This window comes from Corythoichthys intestinalis, chromosome 4 (assembly GCF_030265065.1).
Source record: "Corythoichthys intestinalis isolate RoL2023-P3 chromosome 4, ASM3026506v1, whole genome shotgun sequence".
Taxonomy (NCBI): Eukaryota; Metazoa; Chordata; class Actinopteri; order Syngnathiformes; family Syngnathidae; genus Corythoichthys; species Corythoichthys intestinalis.
The window spans coordinates 25,726,468-25,748,688 of NC_080398.1; the positions used below are offsets into that span (position 1 = coordinate 25,726,468).

General features: G+C 39.3%; 1 protein-coding gene across 1 annotated transcript; it reads right to left on the minus strand.

The window, feature by feature from the left end:
• Nucleotides 1–2,518: 2,518 nt before the first annotated feature.
• Nucleotides 2,519–17,721, minus strand: LOC130915237 (gamma-enolase). Its single transcript, XM_057835126.1, has 13 exons — nucleotides 17,621–17,721; nucleotides 17,347–17,432; nucleotides 12,639–12,734; nucleotides 12,175–12,233; nucleotides 12,034–12,103; nucleotides 9,400–9,533; nucleotides 9,101–9,323; nucleotides 6,831–7,028; nucleotides 6,454–6,530; nucleotides 3,335–3,459; nucleotides 3,158–3,266; nucleotides 2,935–2,993; nucleotides 2,519–2,852 (listed from the first exon to the last, which is right to left on the minus strand). The coding sequence occupies exons 2-13, from the start codon at nucleotides 17,429–17,431 to the stop codon at nucleotides 2,783–2,785; spliced, it is 1,305 nt and encodes a 434-aa protein (XP_057691109.1). The 5' UTR covers nucleotide 17,432; nucleotides 17,621–17,721; the 3' UTR covers nucleotides 2,519–2,782.
• Between the last annotated feature and the right edge of the window lie 4,500 nt (nucleotides 17,722–22,221).

A 22,221-nucleotide genomic window follows, 5' to 3' on the forward strand; every position in this document is an offset into this window, starting at 1 on the left:
ATTGTCTGGACTGCGCCTGCGTGGTTCCACAAGTCCCCCCACCGTTTCACAGTCGTAATCGTTACGGATCTGCACACGGTTCTCACGAGCTCCTCCTGCAGTTTACTTGGTGATATTGCAGGTGTCGTGTTAAACTGCACGTGATCACGATGTAAAATCGGCCACAACATTAGGTACACTTGCTCATGTAATCCCAATTAGGGACCTTCCGATACGATTAGCACTAGCGTCGTTAGGCCTATTATGGGGATGGGAGCAAATATTCTTAAACCTCCCTAAATAATTTGGTGTTGTTTGACTGGAAATTAAAAAAAAAAAAAAAAAAAAAAAGCTCACATATTCACTATGAAGTTGCCAGAAAGTTTGGACACACCTTCTCATTTGTGCATTTTCTTTATTTTTATGAATATTTACATTGTAAATTCTTACTGAATGTAATAAAACAATGAATAAACGTGCGGAATTATATACTTAGCAAAAAATGGTGAAATAACTAAAAACTAGGGCTGTCAAACGATTAAAATTTTTTAATCGCATTACAGCTTAAAAATTAATCGTAATTAATCGCAATTCAAACCATCTATAAAATATGCCATATTTTTCTGTAAAATTATTGTTGGAACGAAAAGATAAGACACAAGACGGATATATACATTCAACATACGGTACCTAAGTACTGTATTTGTCTATTATAACAATAAATCAACAAGATGGCATTAACATTATTAACATTCTCTTAAAGCGATCCATGGATAGAAAAACTTGTAGTTCTTAAAAGATAAACGTTAGTACAAGGTATAGAAATTTTATATTAAAACCCCTCTTAATGTTTTTGTTTCATTAAAATTTGTAAAATTTTCAATCAAAAAATAAACTAGTAGCCCGCCATTGTTGATGTCATTACACCATGCTCACTCCCCAAACTCATAAGATTATTTGGACCCAAGCGCCAGCAGAGGGCGCCAAACAACAAAAAACAAGTAACAAGGGGACACTGCTGTCATTTTAATCTGAGCGGGGCATGTGCGTTAATTGCGTCAAATATTTTAACGTGATTAATTTAAAAAATTAATTACCGCCCGTTAACGCGATAATTTTGACAGCCCTACTAAAAACATAATATTCTTGTATCTTCAAAGTAGCCACCCTTTGCTCTCATTACTTTTTTGCACTCTCTTGCCATTCTCTTGATTAGCTATAGGAAGGAGCCACCTATACACAGGCGGAGTTTGACGTTTTGGGAAAGGGGGCACAACATGTTGATGGCCCCAAAACGCAGTGTCAGAAATAAAATTAACTCAAAAGAATATTCATAATAATAAGTTGAAAATTAGCGTTTTTTTATTTCCCATCATTCTTGAGGGGAATTCTAAATCAGGCTGCTTAGGACAGCTATACTTTTCACCAAGATCGTCATCCATTGAATATGGCACGCCCGCCGGTGTCGTGCCAATGTAGTTACCCCAGTCAAAAATTGTATGCCCTGGGCGGAGCCATATGGAGGTAGATTTGTGTCTTCATTATTTGATCCCCCCAAAAAAGTTGCTTCCATCAAAAAAAAAAAAAAAAAAAAAAGTTGCTTCAATCAAAATATATATTTTCAATTAAAAAAGTCACTTCAATCAAAAAAAAAAAAAATGTGTTTGAATTAAAAAAAAAAATTGAAACTCAAAAAAATGCATTTGAAAGCAATTTTTTTTTGAATTTTTTTTTTTTTACATTGAAGTCAATTTTTTTGGGTTGAAGCAACTTTTTTTGATTGAAGTAATGTTTTGCGGTTGGGCCACATTTTGGGTAGGATATTTGTGTCTTTATTATTCAATCAAAAAATAAGTTGCTTCAAACAAAAAATATATATTTTCAAAAGAATAATCACTTCAATCAAAAAAGAAAACATTTATAGAAAAAAGTTTTTGAATGCGAAAAAATATTTGAGACTCAAATATTTGCATTTGAACACTGAATTTTTCATTTAAAAAGTTTTCTTTGATTTTAGCAATCCTTTTTGTGTGACATTTGTGTCTCAATCATTCAATCCTTCAAAAACTTGCTTCAATCAAAAAAAAATATTTTCAAACAAAGAAAAAAATTATTTGAAAAATAAAATTGCCCTCCCCTAATTTTTTTTTGTTTGAAAATAATATGCAAAGCAAATGACTGTCTAAGGTGCTCGCCACATGATCTGTTCGAAAAATCATTTTGACCCATTATAAAAATAGCGTATATTGTTAATTTCATTTCGTTGTTTGTTTTATTGCTTGTAATGGAGTAGCCTAAAGAAAACAGACATCTGGCTCCTTGGCGACCTTTTTGTCAGGGAGTTTCGGCACAAAATTCTAGCCACTTTCACCCGCAAATATAATATCAGATAAAAAGTAGTCTTTTTAGACAAATAGTATTTTGTCATTGTTAAAATTTATCATAGAACTGTCTCTATTGAGGAAAAATTGGCAACAACTGCTGTCTCAGTTGCTTTGAATTTCAAAAAACTTAACCATGGAGGTATAATTATTGAGTGACCACACACCCATCTCTTTATTCGTCACATTTAGTTCCACACAATTTCATTTCAAGCAGCATAATGTTCACAGTAGGAAAGTCGGGCAGGACGACAAAAGCACACTAAAGGACAAAAGTCATCCAGACGGAACGCAGTGATAGGGGGTCAGCGCAGGGAAGTCGGTTAACTCAGCCACATACTGTCACAACAAAGCCTGGGATCAAAACAGCGAGCCTTTGCTGTGCATTTCGCACAAGGACAATGACTGACATGGCGGAGTGCTCAGAGTGCACTGGGGTTGCGAAAGTTGTGTCCAGCAAAGCGAGCCTGATCACCCAACTCCTCCTCAATCCTGAAGGAGGGAAAGTATGGACAAATGTACATATTAGTAAAGAATTGTACTTCATGACTTTCCTGCATGTATCAATACTAACCTCATGAGCTGATTATATTTAGCCAAACGTTCCGAACGACACGGGGCTCCGGTTTTGATCTAAAAGACAAAATAGTTAATTATGATATTGTAGTTGGAATTAAAGCCAACAAATCTGCTGATTCGTTCAGTGATTTCAGTCATTCTTCGCAGAGGATCAAGAATATCGGCTCATTTGTATCTCAAGGTTTTTAATGTTCTCTGACGTCTTGAATCTTTCTCACCTGTCCAGTGCAGAGACCCACCACCAAGTCGGCGATGAAGGTGTCCTCGGTCTCACCCGAGCGGTGGCTAACCATCACGCCCCAGCCGTTCTCCTGAGCTAGCTTACAGCTGAAAAAGAAGAACGACATTTATGGATTGAAACAAAAGTTTCCTGCAGGTATGTCTGTGTCACTCACGCCTTGATGGCCTCTGTGATGGAGCCGATCTGGTTGACTTTGAGCAGCAGACAGTTGCAGGCCTTGTCCTCCACGGCCCGTTGTATCCGACGTGGGTTGGTAACAGTCAGATCATCTCCAACCACCTGTAAAATATACACATGCAGTATCTACTGTATCTAGCTAGATCTAAGTACGAGCTACACTGGCTAAAAAAGTCTTCACAACCTTGGTAAAATGCCAGGTTTTTGTGATGTGAAATGAGACCAAGATAAATAATTTGTTTATTCAGGCATTTATTATTGGCATCATGAAACACACTACTGAGCCTCTGTTCTATGTACGATTAGTTTTAGTTGAACAATTTTACCTTCTGCCTCTCTCATATTTAATTCCATAACTATTTTGCTCAGTGATTAAATCGAGTTCCTAACTTGTCCTTTCTGAAAATTTTGCTCTAACTTGTACGTCCTTGAACTTCAACTTTAACTTGTCCTCTAGAAATCTAAGCTATAATCTGTCATGCAAGAAAGAGTTCTAATGTCCTTGCCGAATTTTTTTATCTAACTTGTCCTGCCAGAAAATTTCGTCCAATATTGTCCTGCCAGAAAACTGAGCTTTTACGTGTCCTGTTGGAAAATCGACCTATAACTTGTCCTGCCAGAAAATTGAGCTCTAATTTTTTCTGCCATAAAAGTAAGCTTGAACTAAACCTTCTTGAAAATTGAGCTTTAACTTGTCCTTCCAAAATTTGAGCTCTTGTCCTTTCAGAAGACTGAGGCCTAACTTCTTCCAGAAAAGTAAGCTTCAACCTGTCCTTCCAGAAAATACTACTCTAACTTTTCCATCCTGAAAATTGAGCTTCATTTTGTTTTGCCAGAAAACCAGACCTCGAAATTGTCCTTTCAGAAAATTGAGCTTTTAACTTGCCCTTCCAGAAAATTGAAGTTTAACTTCTTCCAGAAAGTAAGCTTCAGCCTGTCCTTCCAGAGAATACTGCTCTAACATGTCCTTCCAGAAAATTGAGCTTCATTTTGCCCTGCCAGAAAACCTAAGCTCTAACCTCTTCTGCCAGAAAATTGAGCTTTTGACTAGTCCTTCCAGAAATTTGAACTCTTGTCCTTCCAGAAGATTGTGGTCTAACTTCCTCAAGAAGAACAAGCTTCAACCTGTCCTTCCAGAGAATACCGTTCTAAATTGTCCTTCCAGAAATCTAAACTTCATTTTGTCTTGCCAGAAAACCAGAGCTCTAATTTCTCCTGCCAGAAAATTGAGCTTTAACTAGTCCTTCAATTAATTGAGTGCTTCTCCTTCCAGATGATTGAGGTCTAGCTTCTTCCAGAAAAGTAAGCTTCAACCTGTCCTTCCAGACAATACTGCTCTAACCTTTCCTTCCAGAAAATTGAGCTTCATTTTCTTTTGCCAGAAAACCAGAGCTCTAACTTCTTCTGTCAGAAAATTGAGCTTTAACGAGTCCTTCCAGAAATTTGAACTCTTGTCATTCCAGCAGATGGAGGTCTAACTTCCTCAAGAAATGCAAGCTTCAACCTGTCCTTCCAGAGAATACCGTTCTAAATTGTCCTTCCAGAAAATTGAACTTCATTTTGTCTTGCCAGAAAACCAGAGCTCTAATTTCTCCTGCCAGAAAATTGAGCTTTAACTAGTCCTTCAATTAATTGAGTGCTTCTCCTTCCAGATGATTGAGGTCGAGCTTCTTCCAGAAAAGTAACCTTCAACCTCTCCTTCCAGAGAATACTGATCTAACTTGTCCTTCCAGAAAATTGAGCTTCATTTTGTCTTGCCAGAAAACCAGAGCTTTAATTTCTCCTGCCAGAAAATTGAGCTTTAACTCGTCGTTCCATTAATTGACCACTTCTCATTCCAGAAGATTGAGGTCTAAATTCTTACAGAAAAGTAAGCTTCAACTTGTCCTTCCAGAGAATACTGCTCTAACTTGTCCTGCTAGAAAATTCAGCTTCATTTTGTCTCTCCAGAAAACCAGGGCTCTGACTTTTCCTTCCAGAAAATTGAGCTCCATTTTGCGCTGCCAGAAAACCTAAACTCAGCTTGCCCTCCCAGAAAAATGAGCTTTAACTTGCCCTTCCAGAAATTTGAACTATTGTCCTTCCAGAAGATTGACGTCTAACTTCTTCCTCAAAAGTAAGCTTCAACCTGTCCTTCCAAAGGACTTGTCCTTCAAGAAAATTGAGCTTCATTTTGTTTTTCTAAAAAACCAGAGCTCTAACTTCTCCTGCCAGAAAATTGAGCTTTAACTAGTCCTTCCAGAAAATTGAGCTGTTGTCCTTCCAGAAGATTGAGGTCTAACTTCTTCCTGAAAAGTAAGCTTCAATCTGTCCTTCCAGAGAAAACTGCTCAAACTTGTCCTGCCAGAAAATTGAGCTTTAACTTTTTCTTCCAGAAAAGTGGGCTCTAAATTGTCCTTTCAGAAAATTCCAGAAAAGTAAGCTTCAACCTGTCCTTCCAGAGAATAATGCTTTAACTTTTCCTTCCAGAAAATTGAGCTTCATTTTCTCCTGCCAGAAAATTGAGCTTTAATGAGTCCTTCCAGAAATTTGATCTCTTGTCATTCCTGGAGATGAAGGTCTAGCTTCTTCCTGAAAAATAAGCTTCAACCTGTCCTTCTGAATATTGTTCTAACTTGTCCTTTCAGAAAATTGAGCTTCATTTTGTCTTGCCAGAAAACCAGAGCTCTAACCTCTCCTGCCAGAAAATTGAGCTTTAACTAGTCCTTCCAGAAAATTGAGCTCTTGTCCTTCCATAGGATTGAGGTCTAACTTCTGCTAGAAAACTGAATTCCAACTTGTCCTTCCAGAAAATTGAGCTCTTACTCGACCTACCAGAAAATTGAGCTCAACATTTTCTTGCTATAGCAGGGCGCTGTAATCACCCTTCCTGAAAATTGATCTTAAACTGTCTTTCCAGAAAATGGAGCATTTGTGCAGCCAGAAAACTAAGCTCTAACTTGTCCTTCCAGAAGATTGTGCCCTAACTTCTCCTTCCAGAAAACTGAGCTCTAATTTGTCTTGCTAGAAAAGTGAGCTGTAATCTTTCCTACTGGAAAATTCTCTCTGGAAAAATCAAATGAAATTTTGTTGTTGTTGTATGTTTGTGTCTTTTACCTGGATCCCCACAGAGGCTGTGAACTGAGTCCAAGCCGGCCAGTCATCCTGGTCAAAGGGATCTTCGATGGAAACAACTGGGGGGGAAAAAATCGCACATTGCTAGCCTCGAGGCTAAGTGGTCATTTACGGTGCAATCATGTTACACACAGTTGCACACGCTATTATGAGGGCAAAGAGGCACGTCCTCGCTTGCCAAATGAGCGCTGTAACACGTAATTAAAAGCTCTTTAAGAGGTCTAATTGCGGGAGGCTGAGGAGGCAACAAGCTCACTTGTTCTCTCCTTTTTGTGACACAGGAAATGAGACCGTGACACGGGAGTAAGGATAATCTACATAATTAGGGAGTAGTAAAAGCCACACATACACACACAGACCTGGGTAGTTGTTGATGAAGCCTTGGTAGATGGCGGCCAGCTCCTCGCCGCTGATGTTGCGCGCGGCATTGGGCGGGGACTTGAAGTCCAGGTCGTACTTGCCCTCAATGAAGAACTCAGAGGCGGCCACGTCCATCCCGATCACCACTTTGTCGGTGAAACCAGCCTTCTCGATGGCTGTCTTGATCAGCTCCAAAGCTGCACAGAAGTGCAAATTCAAGAAAAACTCACCAAAGCGGTACAATTTGCAGTCCAAACAAAAGTGTCTGTAAAAAAAATACACCGCAAAGTCAATGTCTTAATGTTTGAATGTCTTAATCTTCGAAGGAGGAGTTGTTTTACCTCATTTTAGTTAGTCTTTGTTGTTGTTGTTGCATAAAAGTCCAACTCACTGAAAAAGCACCATTCTTAAGTTTTAATGAGTGACTTCCGGTTCCAGTCTCGAGTTGAGAAAGAGGGCGCTGTGACGTGTACGGTAGAAGGAGTCGTCTTCACTATCCAGCCATACTGTTGTATGAGAAGAACTAAGGATTCAGCTGATTTTGCGGATTAATTTGTTTATTTTTCGCTTCACGCCAGCCAAACAGCTGCAGAAAAATTTTGCTTCACCAGGGAGAGGCGTGTAAGCCTTTTTGGAATTTCAAAAAGTTCCCATTCACTGGTGGATATTGGCCAAAACAAGCCCTACCACTGTGGGACCATTGGACTTACGAGGAAGTGAGTAAACATCGGGTTTTGTATGATGTAAAATACTGGGATCATTTAATACGTAGGTGGCTAGCATTTTGTGGCTGACATGCTCCTTGACCACTTGGCCGACGACCGAGTCGCACATCCCCCCGCCGGGAGAGCACTATACTCGGTTTATTGCCCTCTTCAGGTGCCCAGTGTTCTGTCAAATTTTCAACCCCATCAGAAATTGCAACTTTGTGTTAAAAATGGCCAAGAATACAGCGTTTACAAATTAAACGCTACAAACTTTCTTTAAATAAAGGACTATTTACTCATGTTTCATCATCGATGAGCATCTAGAAAAGAGCTCCTAAGACACATTCTGTATGTCATGTTAGCTGCGCAACAACTGCATGCTGCTCTTTGTTTACATTGTTGTCTTTTAGTAAAGCATTATTTTTCATTATATTCGTGTTAACCATGTGGCAGCTACGCGTTCCTCCGACGTCGACCGGTTTGTCCGGCGGTACTCTCCAGCTGCTTCCCCGGCGAGCCATCCTGTCCATAGTAGCAGGTGAACGAGCTGGAACTTTCTCTCCGCCGGGCGGGTTGCCGATCAGCGAACACAATCGACAACCCCGCGGCAGTGTGACATGATGCGTTCCTCCAACGTCGGCCAGTTTGTCCGGCGGTACCCTCCAGCTGCTTCTTAGGCGAGCTTTCCTGTCCGTAGTAGCAGGGGAACAAGCTGTAACTTGCCCTCCGCCTGGCGGGTTGCCGATCGGCGAAAAAGATCGACAACCCCGCAGTTGTGTGACATGATCCGGGCTAGATTTGTGTGATTTTTCACTTTGAAAAGCGAAAATAAGACTTTGAGACGTCACTCGGTTCGGGTTGGCATGTCTGCTAGCTGTCACGCCTCTTGGTTTGTTTACATTCTCCGAAGCCGGGGGGCAGGGAAATGACCAAAGCCTGACTAACTACGGCGGCATAATATAGCGTTCGGGAGGTGCGACAGTAAAGGTGAAGTCGACAGTTTTGACCATGATGGAGTAATTTTGCCATGTCGTACTGAATAAATGCATTTTTATTATTTAATATTCTATTTAGCACAATATTGTTATTTGTCATGACCATACCATTGATTTAGCAATTGGGAAAATACTTCAATAAAAAGTATCGATATTTAAAGATATATCAATATTTAAAAATATTGGAGTAGAGAGACTGAAACAAAGACATTTTGCGGATCTCTTCGTTGCATTTTCCTCGTTATGAATAATTCCCCCTCAATGGGCTGCATACTAAATCAGATGAAACCATTCTCCCGATGACGTCATACACCTGTTAGGGACACTAGAGCCCCATAATGGTAGGCGTGGCTAGACGGCAGATTAATAGTTTCTCATCATCTGCACTTTGCCAAATTGTTGTATATAGTCGAATCGTCTCAAAATATGATTGTAATTCACATAATAATGATATTTAAGACTTTTTTTCATCCTGTCGTACGCACTTTAAATGTGTGCTTATCTTCATTTTTGTGATTGTTTAGTTTGATGGGTGTCAAAATCTAGGCCCAGCATACCATTTCTCACCTTCGCTGTTTTCCTGAATGTTAGGCGCGAACCCGCCCTCGTCACCCACATTCGTCGCATCTTGACCATACTTCTCCTTGATCACGCCCCTCAGCGTCTGATAAAGCTCCGCCCCCACACGCAAGGCCTCGCGAAATGACTCCGCACCGACGGGTAGTACCATAAACTCTTGCATCGCCAGTCTATTCCCAGCATGGGATCCCCCGTTGATCACATTGAAAGCCTAAAAGTGAAGGACATACTGTTAGTAGGAGCTTCTCTGTTCTGACTTCAGATTTAAAATGTAATGTTTTCCTCACTGGAACTGGGAGAACCAGGTCTCGGTTTCCCGCCAGATCGGCAATGTGACGGTACAATGGCACGTCCTTCTCTGCTGCTCCCGCTTTGCATACAGCCAATGACACGCCAAGGATGGCGTTGGCACCAAACTTAGCTGCACAAATCAACAACATCACGGATGCATTTGGCTTTTTATGAAACATTTTACGTCCCGCTCTTTAGAGTACAATATACGGTACATACAAAATACGAAAACATGACGTTTTTGAGTCAAATTACATGTCCTGAGCAAATCTTGAGAAAATTAAGCGAAAACATAGAGAAAATAGTCATAAAAACGACAAATTACTCTGGAGCGCCCCTTTCAAATGCCATTTCTCTCATGTCCCACCCTCCTAAAGACCATATTGAATCTCAAATTAAACTGCTAAAACAGTTACATTTCATAATTTGGGTATTATGTGTGTCGTTTTGTCTCTTCTAAAAGTGGGAACATTTGTTTTGAAGAAAAAAAATAAAAATTGTAATTTGAATTATTATACATGGAAAGTTACCCACAACTCTTACTATAACCTATTTAGTCTTACGAAAGACGTCATCATCATCAGACAGACTTCAAACAGAATTTGTCGAGCAAAAGTCTGCCGTGGCTTTTATTTTTCGTATTTTATAAAAAAGTTAGCTTTGATTGAATGTCTCACTCAGCCTCACACAACCCTGCTATTTGTATCAGAATTAGCAAATAGCAAAACAGCTTGCTTCTACTCCTGAGAAAAAGCTAACATTAATACAGATTAGCAACCCTGTTATGGTGACTATATTAACTATGATATTTAATATATATATATATTTTTTTATTTTTACTATATTTAGATACTGTTTTCTTATTTACATGAGTAAGTTTTATCTTCTTGGTCAGAAGTAACAGCTAGCTAAAAAGCTAGCTTCTACTCGTGGTAAAGAAAAACAAAAAAAAAAACAATTGCTAATATTGCTACAGATAAAAGATTTGACTATGCTAACCATATATTTACAGTGAGGAAAATAAGTATTTGAACACCCTGCGATTGTGCAAGTTCTCCCACAAAAAAAAAAAAAATCCCGAAATCACAGTGTATGATTCTTTAACAATTTATTTGTAATATACTGCTGCAAATACGTATTTGAACACTTGAGACAATAAATGTTAATATTTGGTACAGTAGCCCTTGATTACAATTACAGAGGTCAAACGTTTCCTATAACTTTTCACCAGGTTTGCACAGACTGCAGCAGGGATTTTGCACCACTGCCCCACACAGATCTTCTCTGGATTAATCAGGTTTCTGTACTGTCACTGAGAAACACAGAGTTTGAGCTTCCTCCAAAGATTTTCTATTGGGTTTGGGTCTGGAGACTGGCTAGGGCCCTCCAGAACCTTGATATGCTTTTTACGAAGCCACTGTAAGTTAATTCTGGCTGTCTGCTTTAGGCCATTGTCATGTTGGAAGACCCAGTCATGACCCATTTTCAATGGTCTAACTGAGAGGAGTAGGTTATTCCCCAAAATCTCACAATGCATGGCCCTGGTCATCCTCTCCTTAATAAAGTGCAGTTGTCCAGTCCCATGTGTAGATAAACACCCCCAAAGCATGATGCTACCACCCCCATGTTTCACAGTAGGCATGATGTTCTTGTGATGGTACTCATCATTCTTCTTCCTCCAAACACTATGAGTGGAATTAAGACCAAAAAGATCCATTTTAATCTTATATGACCAAAGAACTTTCTCCCATGACTCCTCTTGATCATCAAAATTGTCAATGGCAAACTTAAAACAGGCCAGGACATGTGCTGCTTTTAGCAGGGGAACCTTCCGTTCCATGAATGGTTTTTAACCATGACGTCATAGTGTATTACCAACAGTAACCTTGGAAATGGTGGTCCCAGCTCCTTTCAGCTCATTGACCAGCTCCTCCTGTGTAGTTCTTGGCTGATTCCTCACCATTCTTAGGATCATTGAGACCCTACGAAGTAGATCTTGCATGGAGCCCCAGTCCGAGGGAGATTGACAGTCATGTTTAGCTTCCGTTTTCTGATAATTGCTCCAACGATGGATCTTATATCACCAAGCTGCTTGAAAATTGAAAATTTCGAGCCTTGTAGAGGTCTACAATTCTGTCTCTGGTGTCTTTGGACAGCTCTCTGGTCTTGACCATATTAGTAATTGGTGTCTTCCTGATTGTATGGGGTGTACAGGTGTTTATATGCAGCTAACCGCCTCAAACAGGTCAAAAAGTCAGACCCAAAAAGTCTACTTCTATTCCATTTATTCGTTGGACTTTTTAAAGGCGAGTAACAGGTCTAGGAGGCTCACAATTCTAGCTAATAGACAGGTGTTCACATACTTATTTGCAGCAGTATAGCACAAATAAATTGTTAAAAATCATACACTGGGATTTCTGGATTTTTTTTTCTTTGGATGGTCTCTCATAGTTGACAAACACCTACCATGAACATTTCAAACCTGCCAATCATTTCTAAGTGGGATTAATTGCAAAATCGCAGGGTGTTAAAATACTTATGGTATTAACGATAAACAATCAGAACAGATGAGGCTTATTTTTTAAGCATTTTGAAGTCAAAATGTCCTAATTCTAGAATAACCCGCCTACATTTGTTTTCGGTGCCATCCATTTCAATCATTAGGTTGTCCAGCTTCTCTTGCTCCAGAACGCTGATCCCCTGGAACACACAAAACATGTCACTCATGCAGGAAAAACATCTTCGAAACACATTTGTGTTTTCCTACTTACTGACTGAATAAGGGCAGGTCCAAGGGTGTCATTAATGTGCCCAACTGCCTTTGTTACACCTAAGGGAGAAAAATTGAAGTCATTCACTACCATTGACAGTGATAGTTGTCCAATCCATTTGGACTGGGAGGTTTGGGAGTGATTCATCGCTCAATGGTAGCAATGAGTCAACCATTGTTTTTGTCACAACAACTGTCATTGGAGCAGATTTGTATGGACTTTCTATGTCCACTGTACATCAATGCAGACAAGTGCCACAATAATAGACATTGTTCTCGGGGAACTAGAGGGCAAATCTACATGTTTCAAGAGCTTTCTATGTCCCCAGTGACAGCATTACTCAGCATTCACAAGAAATTTCTCAATATGTACTTTGCATTAATGTTCATCAAATGTTCAGTGTCATTTACTGTTGACTGAAAAGTCTACTCAAAACATTACATAATCTGTGGTTAACAATCAACCTTTGCCCTTGTAGCGAGTCTTATCTCCATCTCGGAGTTCCAGAGCTTCATAGATGCCCGTGGAAGCACCGCTCGGCACAGCAGCCCGGAACAAACCTGGGTTGGGGAGAAAATGGTGAGCTAAATGTGGATTTGTTGTTGAGTCCAATCTAGAAGTATTTGCTTTGTACCACCAAAATTGAATGCAATCGATAAGGGGGTAAATGACCATTTTCACAGGTGTCAAACTTAAGGCATGGGAGCCAGATGTGGCCCGCCCACAAAAATAAATCGTGTTCATCGACTTCAATTTTTCCGCTAAAATAGGATTTAAAGGTGCACAATGTAGGATTGAAGGCCAAAAATGGTACTGCAACTAGATCAAAATATTGACTAGCACAAGATGCCCTCTCCCTTCAGGTTGCCAGAATACCACTTCACATTGGTGAACGAGCAGGAAAAGAACTAGAAGTGGCAAGCGACGAGTCCTCTGCAGAAGGTATATCTTATTTTTAAATTTCATGCAGGATGTTTTCAATGTATTATTGCCATTATTTAGTAATGACAGTTAAAAGACCTGTGATATGAGGTCCAAGTTAGTTTATGTCACCATGACATGAGGGAGGGCTTCTTCTCTACTACTCAATGGATAAGCACACTGGCAAAGAAATATATGGCGGAAAAAACCCAGGTGAATTTAAGGTTCCGCTCTGAGAAACCCAATTTGGCCAACAAAATTGTCCAATATGCATGTGGAATAAATCATTGGAAAGCTTAAAATCTAAATTTTCTGGAGGAAAAAAAATTAGAACAGGAGGGCATTTAAAAAAAAAAAAAAAGTTTTTTAATCAGCAAAACCCGATCTAGAGGTGAGAGCACGCGAGAGCAGAATTACAGAGGCCATGAGTTTAATGAGATATTATCGCATACTTACCTTGTTTCGATCCCAAAACTTTTTTTTTTATTATGTATCACCGAGTGTCAAGCTACAGCTATGAATGGTCACAGCTGGATTTTTGGGGGATTTTATGGGTGAAACATGGTAATATAACAAGGGTCGCGATGCAGAAATCGCAGACATCAAGGAGTGGTCGAGATGTTCTTTTTCATGTATTTTCCCTTTCAAACTTTTTTTTCAATCTTTCTTTGTTTGGATCGATTATTTATCTAACATATCGGAGAAAATGCAACAGTAACAAAAAAAAATACAATTAAGCGATAGTTATGAGGTAGATACCCGTGACTTTTTTACAGACGGCATTTTTTTCATTGTGACATAATTTGTTTAAAAGTTTAAAATATGTGAGTGAATAACTTTTTAAAGCCGTTTTTTTTTTCCAAACGACATATGAGACATCAATTAATGATTCTAAGCTAAAAACGACGGACATTTTGAATAAGAAATACAATTAACTACCTTCGTTTTATGGCTGGGTTGAAACAAAAGCGGTTGCGCGGCGTCTGTAAATGGGGGTTTTCAGGGTAAAACGGACAAATTCAAAATAGTTCGGGGGCTTAATGCGCCATGAATCTGCTATGGCAGCATATAGACATATTGTTCTATCAAACACAACAGTTCTTTTGGCTTAAAATACAGCAGTTTCTTTTAAAGAGGAGTGCAAGAGCAGAAACTGCTTTTTCAGTCTTGTCTGTGTTTTCCGCCATTTTTGTAATTTGGTAGTGCATTGAGAGCATCCACAAGGACGATTTAATTGCTCCATCCATTTTAATTTTCATTACCGACTAAATATATACACGCAGAAAGACAATTTTTCTTTGTCCTGGTCAATGGATCCACATGCTAAGTAGCGTAACACCAGTAGAACACTGGTCAATAGATCCACATGCTAAATAAGGTAGCACAACCACACCAAATGAATGAATATCCTTGTTTTTTTTTTGTTTTTTTTTTTTTTGCTTGAGTGGTAGACATAATTCACACTGTTTGTCAAAGTTGGCGTAGCGCTTACAGAGCTGTGGCAGCCCGGACGAAGACTGGAAACTGGTCTCGTGATTGGCTGATGATGAATACGGAAGAAAAACAGGACCAAATTTGCGAAACATAAATCATTTTTTAAAGTGGGAAAATCTCCGCTTAACCATCGAGATCCGTTTTAGAAGTATTTCCAAAAAACATGTTTTTTTTTATGTCTATTGAAATAATATGGCCATTTCATGAATAATTTAAGTCTAAATCTTACATTGTGAACCTTTAAATAAAATATTTTTAAAAAGATTAAAGAGAAAATGTTTACTGTTTTTTCCCCCTTTTTTTATGTTTTTAATTTAAATAAATGTAAAGAAATAAAAAAAAAATAGAGGATATTTATTGTATTTTCGTTTTTGTTTGTTAAAAAAAATATAAAGAGAATGTACTGTTTTCCCCCCTTTCCATTTTTTATATTGGAAATATCAACGAATAAATAAATAAATGAGAAATAAAATATGAGAATACAGTGATCCCTCACTACTTCGCGCTTTCAGTTCACCGCAGATTTTTTTTCCAATTAAAATAAAAAAAAATACATACATAAATAAATACAGAAGAGCTGTCCTGTCCGATCATGTTGTCTCCCTCCCTCCTGCTACTTTTTGTTGGTCAGGCAGTGCACTGGTGTTGCTTATTAAAGTTAATGATGATTAACAGACGTTTAATGTTTGATTTTGCCACAGATGCCTGGAACCCGAAACTTCAAAGCAACACATGCGTCAATCATCGTTTAACTTGTTAAACAGTTGCTGTGGCAACTCATTGTGCGTAAGTAAGGAGCTTGAGCGGATTTGAGTGGACTCACTCAATGAAACATTGGATAAAGACAAGCATTTTTCTACTTAATTCTTCTTTTAAATTAATTTGGTGGGACAGTAACATGTTTCAAACTGATCATAATTATTACATTTGAAATGCTTAAAAATCATTTATTAAAATATGTATATACATTTTTTAAATTATACTTTGGAGAAAAAAAAGAAAAAACATGTCTTTTATGTACCCCCCCCCCTCCCCGCAATTAAATTTTTTCTCATGGGCGGGCACTACTTCACCGTTTTTTGTGAGTGAGTGACAGTAACGTTAATCTTATTTATGAGCGCCGAGAAGTGTACTGCTTTAAGATGGCGGCTGTTTTGTTAATGCCGCCGAGTCGGTTATTTCGCATCTAACTCTACGTACATGTGATATCTATGACACGCATCAGACGCTACCTGCTAGGCTGCTACCACCGTAGCAACATGCGGGCGTAGTTTTTAGCAACGTCGGCGCAGTTTGTAATGGCTGTCGGCTGCAGTAAAGTATTTTTTAATTGCTTCTTCCTCTACGGACGTGACGTCAGAGCGTTGTCCCGCATTAAAAGTAGTCCGGGCAAAACGTGATGCTTATAGCTGGCAAAATTAAACCATTCCTCGAGGTGAATAAAATTACTCGGATCAATTTTTAAACTCGAGTTACTCGAGTTGCTCGAGTATTCGTTTCAGCTCTAGTATCAAGTACTTTTTTAAATTATAGATATCGAGTTGAAAGTTTTAGTATCGTGACAACAGTACCGAGATGACGACATTCAGTTCTTCGGATAATGATACAATACTCCCACGATTCTATCCGATTCGAGGATCTTGGATAATTTGAGATGATAATTTGCACGCTTTTAACTAGGGCTGTCAAAATTATCGCGTTAACGCGCGGTAATTAATTTTTTAAATTAATCACGTTAAAATATTTGACACAATTAACGCACATGTCCAGCTTAGACAGTATTCTGCCTTTTGGTAAGTTTTACAGCAAGGCTTTTTGTGCTGTCCAACAGCGAACTCTTGTGTTCGCGTTGCGACATGGTTTATTGATTTCTTGCGGTTCAATATGGCTGCACGACATCTCGGGCTGACGCCTACGTTGTAATGTTGTGCTTATATGATCCTTGGACAAGATTTGTCCGTAAGTATGGTTATTGTAAAGAATGTACATATTATGTTAGTAAGCGAAATGTTATATTTTTGTATGAGACGCTTTTTGTTTATGTTTAGTGAACCTGTATAGCGTGCTAAGCTAACGTTGTTGCTAATGCAATGCTTGTGTACTTTCTATTTTTGTAGTTTTATGACGGTCTAAAGAGGACAATGGTTTGAGGCCATTTTATTAATAAATCAGAACTAAAAGGGAGAAGTCTAATTATTAAGGCGTCATTCACTAGCTGTCTAGCTTTGGAAAAAGTAGACGCTTCGGAGTGAGGATAGCATAGACAGATTTAAATGACAGTAGAGTGAAATGCCCACTACAGTCCTTATATACCGTATGTTGAATGTATATATCCATCTTGTGTCTTATCGTTCCATTCCAACAATTTATTTTACAAAATATATATATAATTTACAGAAAAATATGGCATATTTTATAGATGGTTTGAATTGCGATTAATTGCGATTAATTACGATTAATTAATTTTTAAGCTGTAATTAACTCGATTAAAAATTTTAATCGTTTGACAGCCCTACTTTTAACACAGTTACATTTCACGTCAAGCAATAAATAATACAAAGCAATTTTGACATTTTTGCTCATTTTGTTGCTAAAACGTTATGTAAATTTGAATGAAAATTTAAACCCATTATTGTTAACAAAACGGCAATTCGATATAACGATCCAGATCAATGTAGGCTGTAGTTACTTACACCCTTAGTAACTGCATCAAAGGATTCAACCTTGGACATGCAAATACAGGATAATTCTAATAACCTTTATCAGTATGTAGATCTACTTCCACTGTTGGGTTTCCCCTGGAGTCCAGAATCTCCCTGGCAACAATATTCACTATGGACATCCTGTAATAATACAAAATGAATTATTATAATGCACATATTGGCAATGACACACATGCGTATTATTACTGCAGGAGAAAATTGAAAAGCAAATGCTTAATCCTCAAACGGGAACTGGCATGTCATCGCTGAATCATCGCCATCACAATGGAGAGAGGATTAACGGAGTGAGTAAATGGAGAAATTTTTACCTGCTGCCTGTTTGACGCGAGAGGGTGCGAGTAGAAGGATGGAAATGAGCGATGAGGAGGAGGGCGAGTATGGTGCTCACAGTGGAAAAAGAGGGGGAGGGGCTGATGAGTCACGGGAGGGAATGGCGGCTCAAAGATGGAGGTAGAGTGGAATAGCGGGGGGTCTGTTGATGATGATGATGCTTGAACTAGCTGCCATTTGCTTTGCATGTTTTTGTCTGGTCTTTGTTATAGTATCACATAACTGGTGAATAGTGGGGAAATTCATCAAATAAGCAACCTTAGAATTGTTTGAGATTTGTGATGAAAGGAGAAGAAGCAGACAGGTAGACAGGTGACGCAGCCTGGAGGGTTGGTGTGCTTTTAAAAATAGTCGTGGGCGTCATTGGTAGACAAGCGGAGGAAGGAAGAGGTGGGAATTCATTGGTTCATTTGTGTGTCACGTGACATACTGGTGCATGGTGTTCAAGCTACAGTCTAGGGCAAGGGCGTAGGTTTAGTTTCAACATTGATAGGGACGATATAGACCAGGGGTCCCCATCTGCCGGGCCACGGACCGGTACCGGTCCATGGCGCATTTGCGACCGGGCCGCAAAGAAAAAAATAATTTAATAACGACCGCATTCTGGCCGAATTAACCCTGTGCCCCTGCTTAACACACCAATATCTCTGTCTACTCTAGGTATAATACTACGGGATACATTACAATATTGTCATAGAAGTCCATTGATTGGACTGCTAGCAGTACATCTTGTTTGTGTATATAATATATCTATGTGCGCTTGTCCTCGATAATAGCGTATTACTAGGCCGCGGCGCAGCACATTTGTTCCCGGAAATAATTAGCCCCCACATGAGCGAAGATAAGAGGAAAACAGACGTCTTTGGAAATATTTTTACGGCGAAAAGGATATTTTTACGGCGAAAAGGGCACCTGACGAGCCTACAACCTCGAAGACCCATGAACTGCGAAGGAGTGGATTCGTGACCCGTTTGTTAATAAACAGAGATCGCAAATGACGGCGACCTTATTAAACGTACATTTGGGACAACAACTCTACCGAGGTTCTGGATTAAAGTCATTCTGGAATATCCTGACATCGTGACAAGAGCGTTGAAAACCTTGCTACAATTTCCAACATCGTATCTTTGTGAAGCGGGCTTCTTAATTAATGTTTAACGACAAGGCGAAGTCGTTAATGGTGAGCGCGGTGCGCAGCTGTTGTGTGAAGCTTACATGGCAGGATGAATCTGAGGAGAACTTTTGTACAAGTCCTTCCATGATCAAACGTAAGTTAATATTGCTTTCTTTCAAGAAAGTTTGTAGTGTTTACTTTGGAATTGCTGCATTTGCGCATTTTGCGGCTATGTTTAACGTTACGCGCATGCGCAGAACCGCATCGTTGCAATTTTTGATGGGTTGCAAAATTTGTCAGAACACCGGTCCGTGAAAAAAAAGACCCAAATAACACCGGTCCGTGGTGCAAAAAAGGTTGGGGACCCCTGATATAGACCCTACTCACCTACGTCACAAAATGACGTGTCGCTGTATCCGGCCGCCATATTGTCTGACATTTTTAAGCCCTATTCTCAATGGTTTCAATTAGTCGTGCAATTTATAGAGCAATTCATGGAAGCCCCGGTGTTATCTGACGCTGTAAACTCATTGGATGCGTTGCATAAAAGGCGTTATGTGGAAAAGCTTCAGTTTATCCATTCGCCAGATCCATATTTGATGCCTAAATCGATGTTTTTCGACCCGCTGTCTTCGCCGTCTCTGCCTGACATCTGCTACCCTGATATTTACAACTATCTTGTCCACACAAAATCAGCCTATTCTCACGAAAGTTTGAAAAACTTTAAGAGCTTGGAGGCTTATAAATACTTTGTTTCTGGTTGGGTGAAACAGGTCCTCGTCCACGAAAATTCGGCAGGAATCTATCTTGTGCCCGGGAAGGTGAGTTACGAAATTTTCAATTCAAAATCTTTAGTTCTTGCTAACATCCACTGTCAAGTCTAATGCATTTCATGTCATTTGTCAATGGAGCTAGGGCTTTTAATGTTTATATGGTTTAGCGATAGCACTCTCACTACATGCATATATAATATGTAATAAATACGATAAGTGCGATAGCACTACTCCAGATTGTCCCTAGTTTAATTTATTTTTTGGCTTTTGACCTCAATAGTGAAATTGTAAATTAATTGTAAGACAACTGTCTTATTATTCCCTTATAATTATATATTTTCAGGTAGTTCATTCACAACGTCTGAGTGTATGTTGTCGGCGATTAGCCCAGCAATGATCTTAATTGTGGTTGTCAGCCCAAAACCCTCTAAATATATATTAAATGCATCTTACCAGATATAAAATGACTACTACATAATCTGTGGTAATCGTTTGGAGCCCAGTTTTCTCGTCGAATTGCAGCAGTCCATCTCGCTCTCCTCTCCGGGTCTCTCGGAATACGGTAGAACTTCCAAGTCTCTCCGTCTATCTTCTCTGTTATTGCAACCGACCGCCACACACGCCTTCACCATTTTATTATTAATGTTAACGAGCAGAAAAACACGCCGTAATAGGAGGAATTTATGTAGCGGTAATGCGTCAACACGACGAGTTGACGGACAATATGGCGCAGGGACGTGGTTGTGACGTCATGTGAGTAGGGTTATATCAGCATAACCTCCAAGTGCACTTTTTGCAGGGGACGGGACATTTATAAGACCAAACAGATTATTGAACGGGGGTTGGGCTACATTTCTCACTAATATGAACCTAATTAATTGATAGGCTGAATGATAAATGCAAAATAAATTGGTATTGACTTATACTAACTTTCATGTGTATTGGTTCATGTGATACAATGATTCAATCCTTTGTTTTCAAAAACTACTGAAGAAATATTTTGAAGTTGAAGGAGATAGTACCTTTTCTCGGAGGCACAGTCTAACTGTTTGCATAATTCTAACACACTTAAGGGAATAGTATAGTTTTTCGTATTTACTGTTTGTATTACTCTAACGCGTCCAGTATAAAATAAATAGCACTTATACCATAGCTTACGGAAAACAAGCAGAATATAGGGCATAATAGATACATGACGCCTTCTTATCACGGAAGCCCAACGTGTGCGTCATGCAACTGACTGAGCAAGATTGACGCTGACAACCCCACGTCTGCACCACCAACTCTCGCAATCAGTTATCCCTGACAGTCCAGAACAAATGGCAGGACGCTCTGTCCCAACAAAAGGAACACCAAAGAACGCCTGATACCCAACTGATAAAACGACTGATAAGACTCCAAGAGCCCTTTCGACGCTGAGGTGGCAAAATCCCCAACCCTCGTTGCCCTGACAACAGTACTCCCGAATCCTCCTGTCCAATCCACATCCGCGGACCTGACTGCAGTAGTTTTGGAGGTTAGCATGTTCACACAGTTTAATGTTATGCAAACTGTGCTGCAGGTTGGACTCTCAGTAGCAAAATTAGTGGTATTTCCCCCACCTCCACAACATTGATGTCTGTTTACATTACTTACAGTGGCTGCTGGTGGCCAAAAGCAAAACTTCTAATATGTTGTCGACATGAATCTGTTGGGGCTACGTGTGTGCGGGGTGAGGGGTGGGTGTCAAGTCATCAGCCAATCAAGCGTGCGTTTGAGGGGAAAAAAATGGGCCGGTACATTCAGCAAAAAGGGGATAAATGTAGATCTTAACATAATCAAAATAATTCACTCAGTCATGGTAGGGTCTAGGGATGTCCCAGTCACATATTTTTGCACCCGAGCACGAGTCACCTGATTTTGAGAATCTGCTGATACAGAGTCCCAATTCGATACCGAAAAAGTGTTGTTTAAAAAAAAAAGTCATTTTAAACATGTTACTGTCCCACCGAATTATTTTTAAACAAGAATAACATCGAAAAATGCTTGTCTTTATTAATGCTTCATTGAATGAGTCCACTCAAATCCACTCACGCTGCTGACAACAGCCTCACGTACACAATGAGTTGCCATAGCACACTATTGCCACATTGTTTAACAAGTTAACGATGATTAATAGATCTGCAGCTTTGAAGGTCGCACTATCAAGCCTCTCTGGCAAGATCAAAGAGTCAAAGCTGTCACTCATCGTTAACTTAAACAAGCAAATGCTAGCTGCACTGGTGACCAAGAAAAGCAGCAGTCGGGAGAGAGGCTGTGCCAGCATGAAGCAGAGAAACATATCTTTTAATTAAAAAAAAAAAAAAAAAAAAAAAAAAGATCTTTTTCACCCGATTCCGATCCTCCAAAAGGATAGGTGCTAAATATTACTAGTTTTTTTGTTTTTTTTAAGCTTCATCACTCCGCCTTTCAACACATTCACTGAACCAGTCAGGCTTTGGCAGAGGAACCAATGACAACTCCCTTTAGCCTATCAACCTGTATCCCTGTTGTTAAGTGTTTGACATTCATTAGATTTTGTACCATTCAGCATATGCACAATCAACAACAAATGTCTCAATAGCTGTCAAAAAATTGGGGGGGAAGGTATGAACAGTGAGTTTAAAATCAGGACTAAAAATATTCTCAAAACTATGAGCAACCCTGGTTTACA

Excerpts from the sequence above, each read along its gene's own strand:
- LOC130915237 (XM_057835126.1), bottom strand. The coding sequence starts at position 17,431 with ATGTCCATAGTGAATATTGTTGCCAGGGAGATTCTGGACTCCAGGGGA. Across the intron at positions 12,104-12,174 it reads GACCTGCCCTTATTCAGTCA|GGGATCAGCGTTCTGGAGCA; the intron begins GTAAGTAGGAAA and ends TGTGTGTTCCAG. Across the intron at positions 6,531-6,830 it reads CTTCATCAACAACTACCCAG|TTGTTTCCATCGAAGATCCC; the intron begins GTCTGTGTGTGT and ends TTTCCCCCCCAG.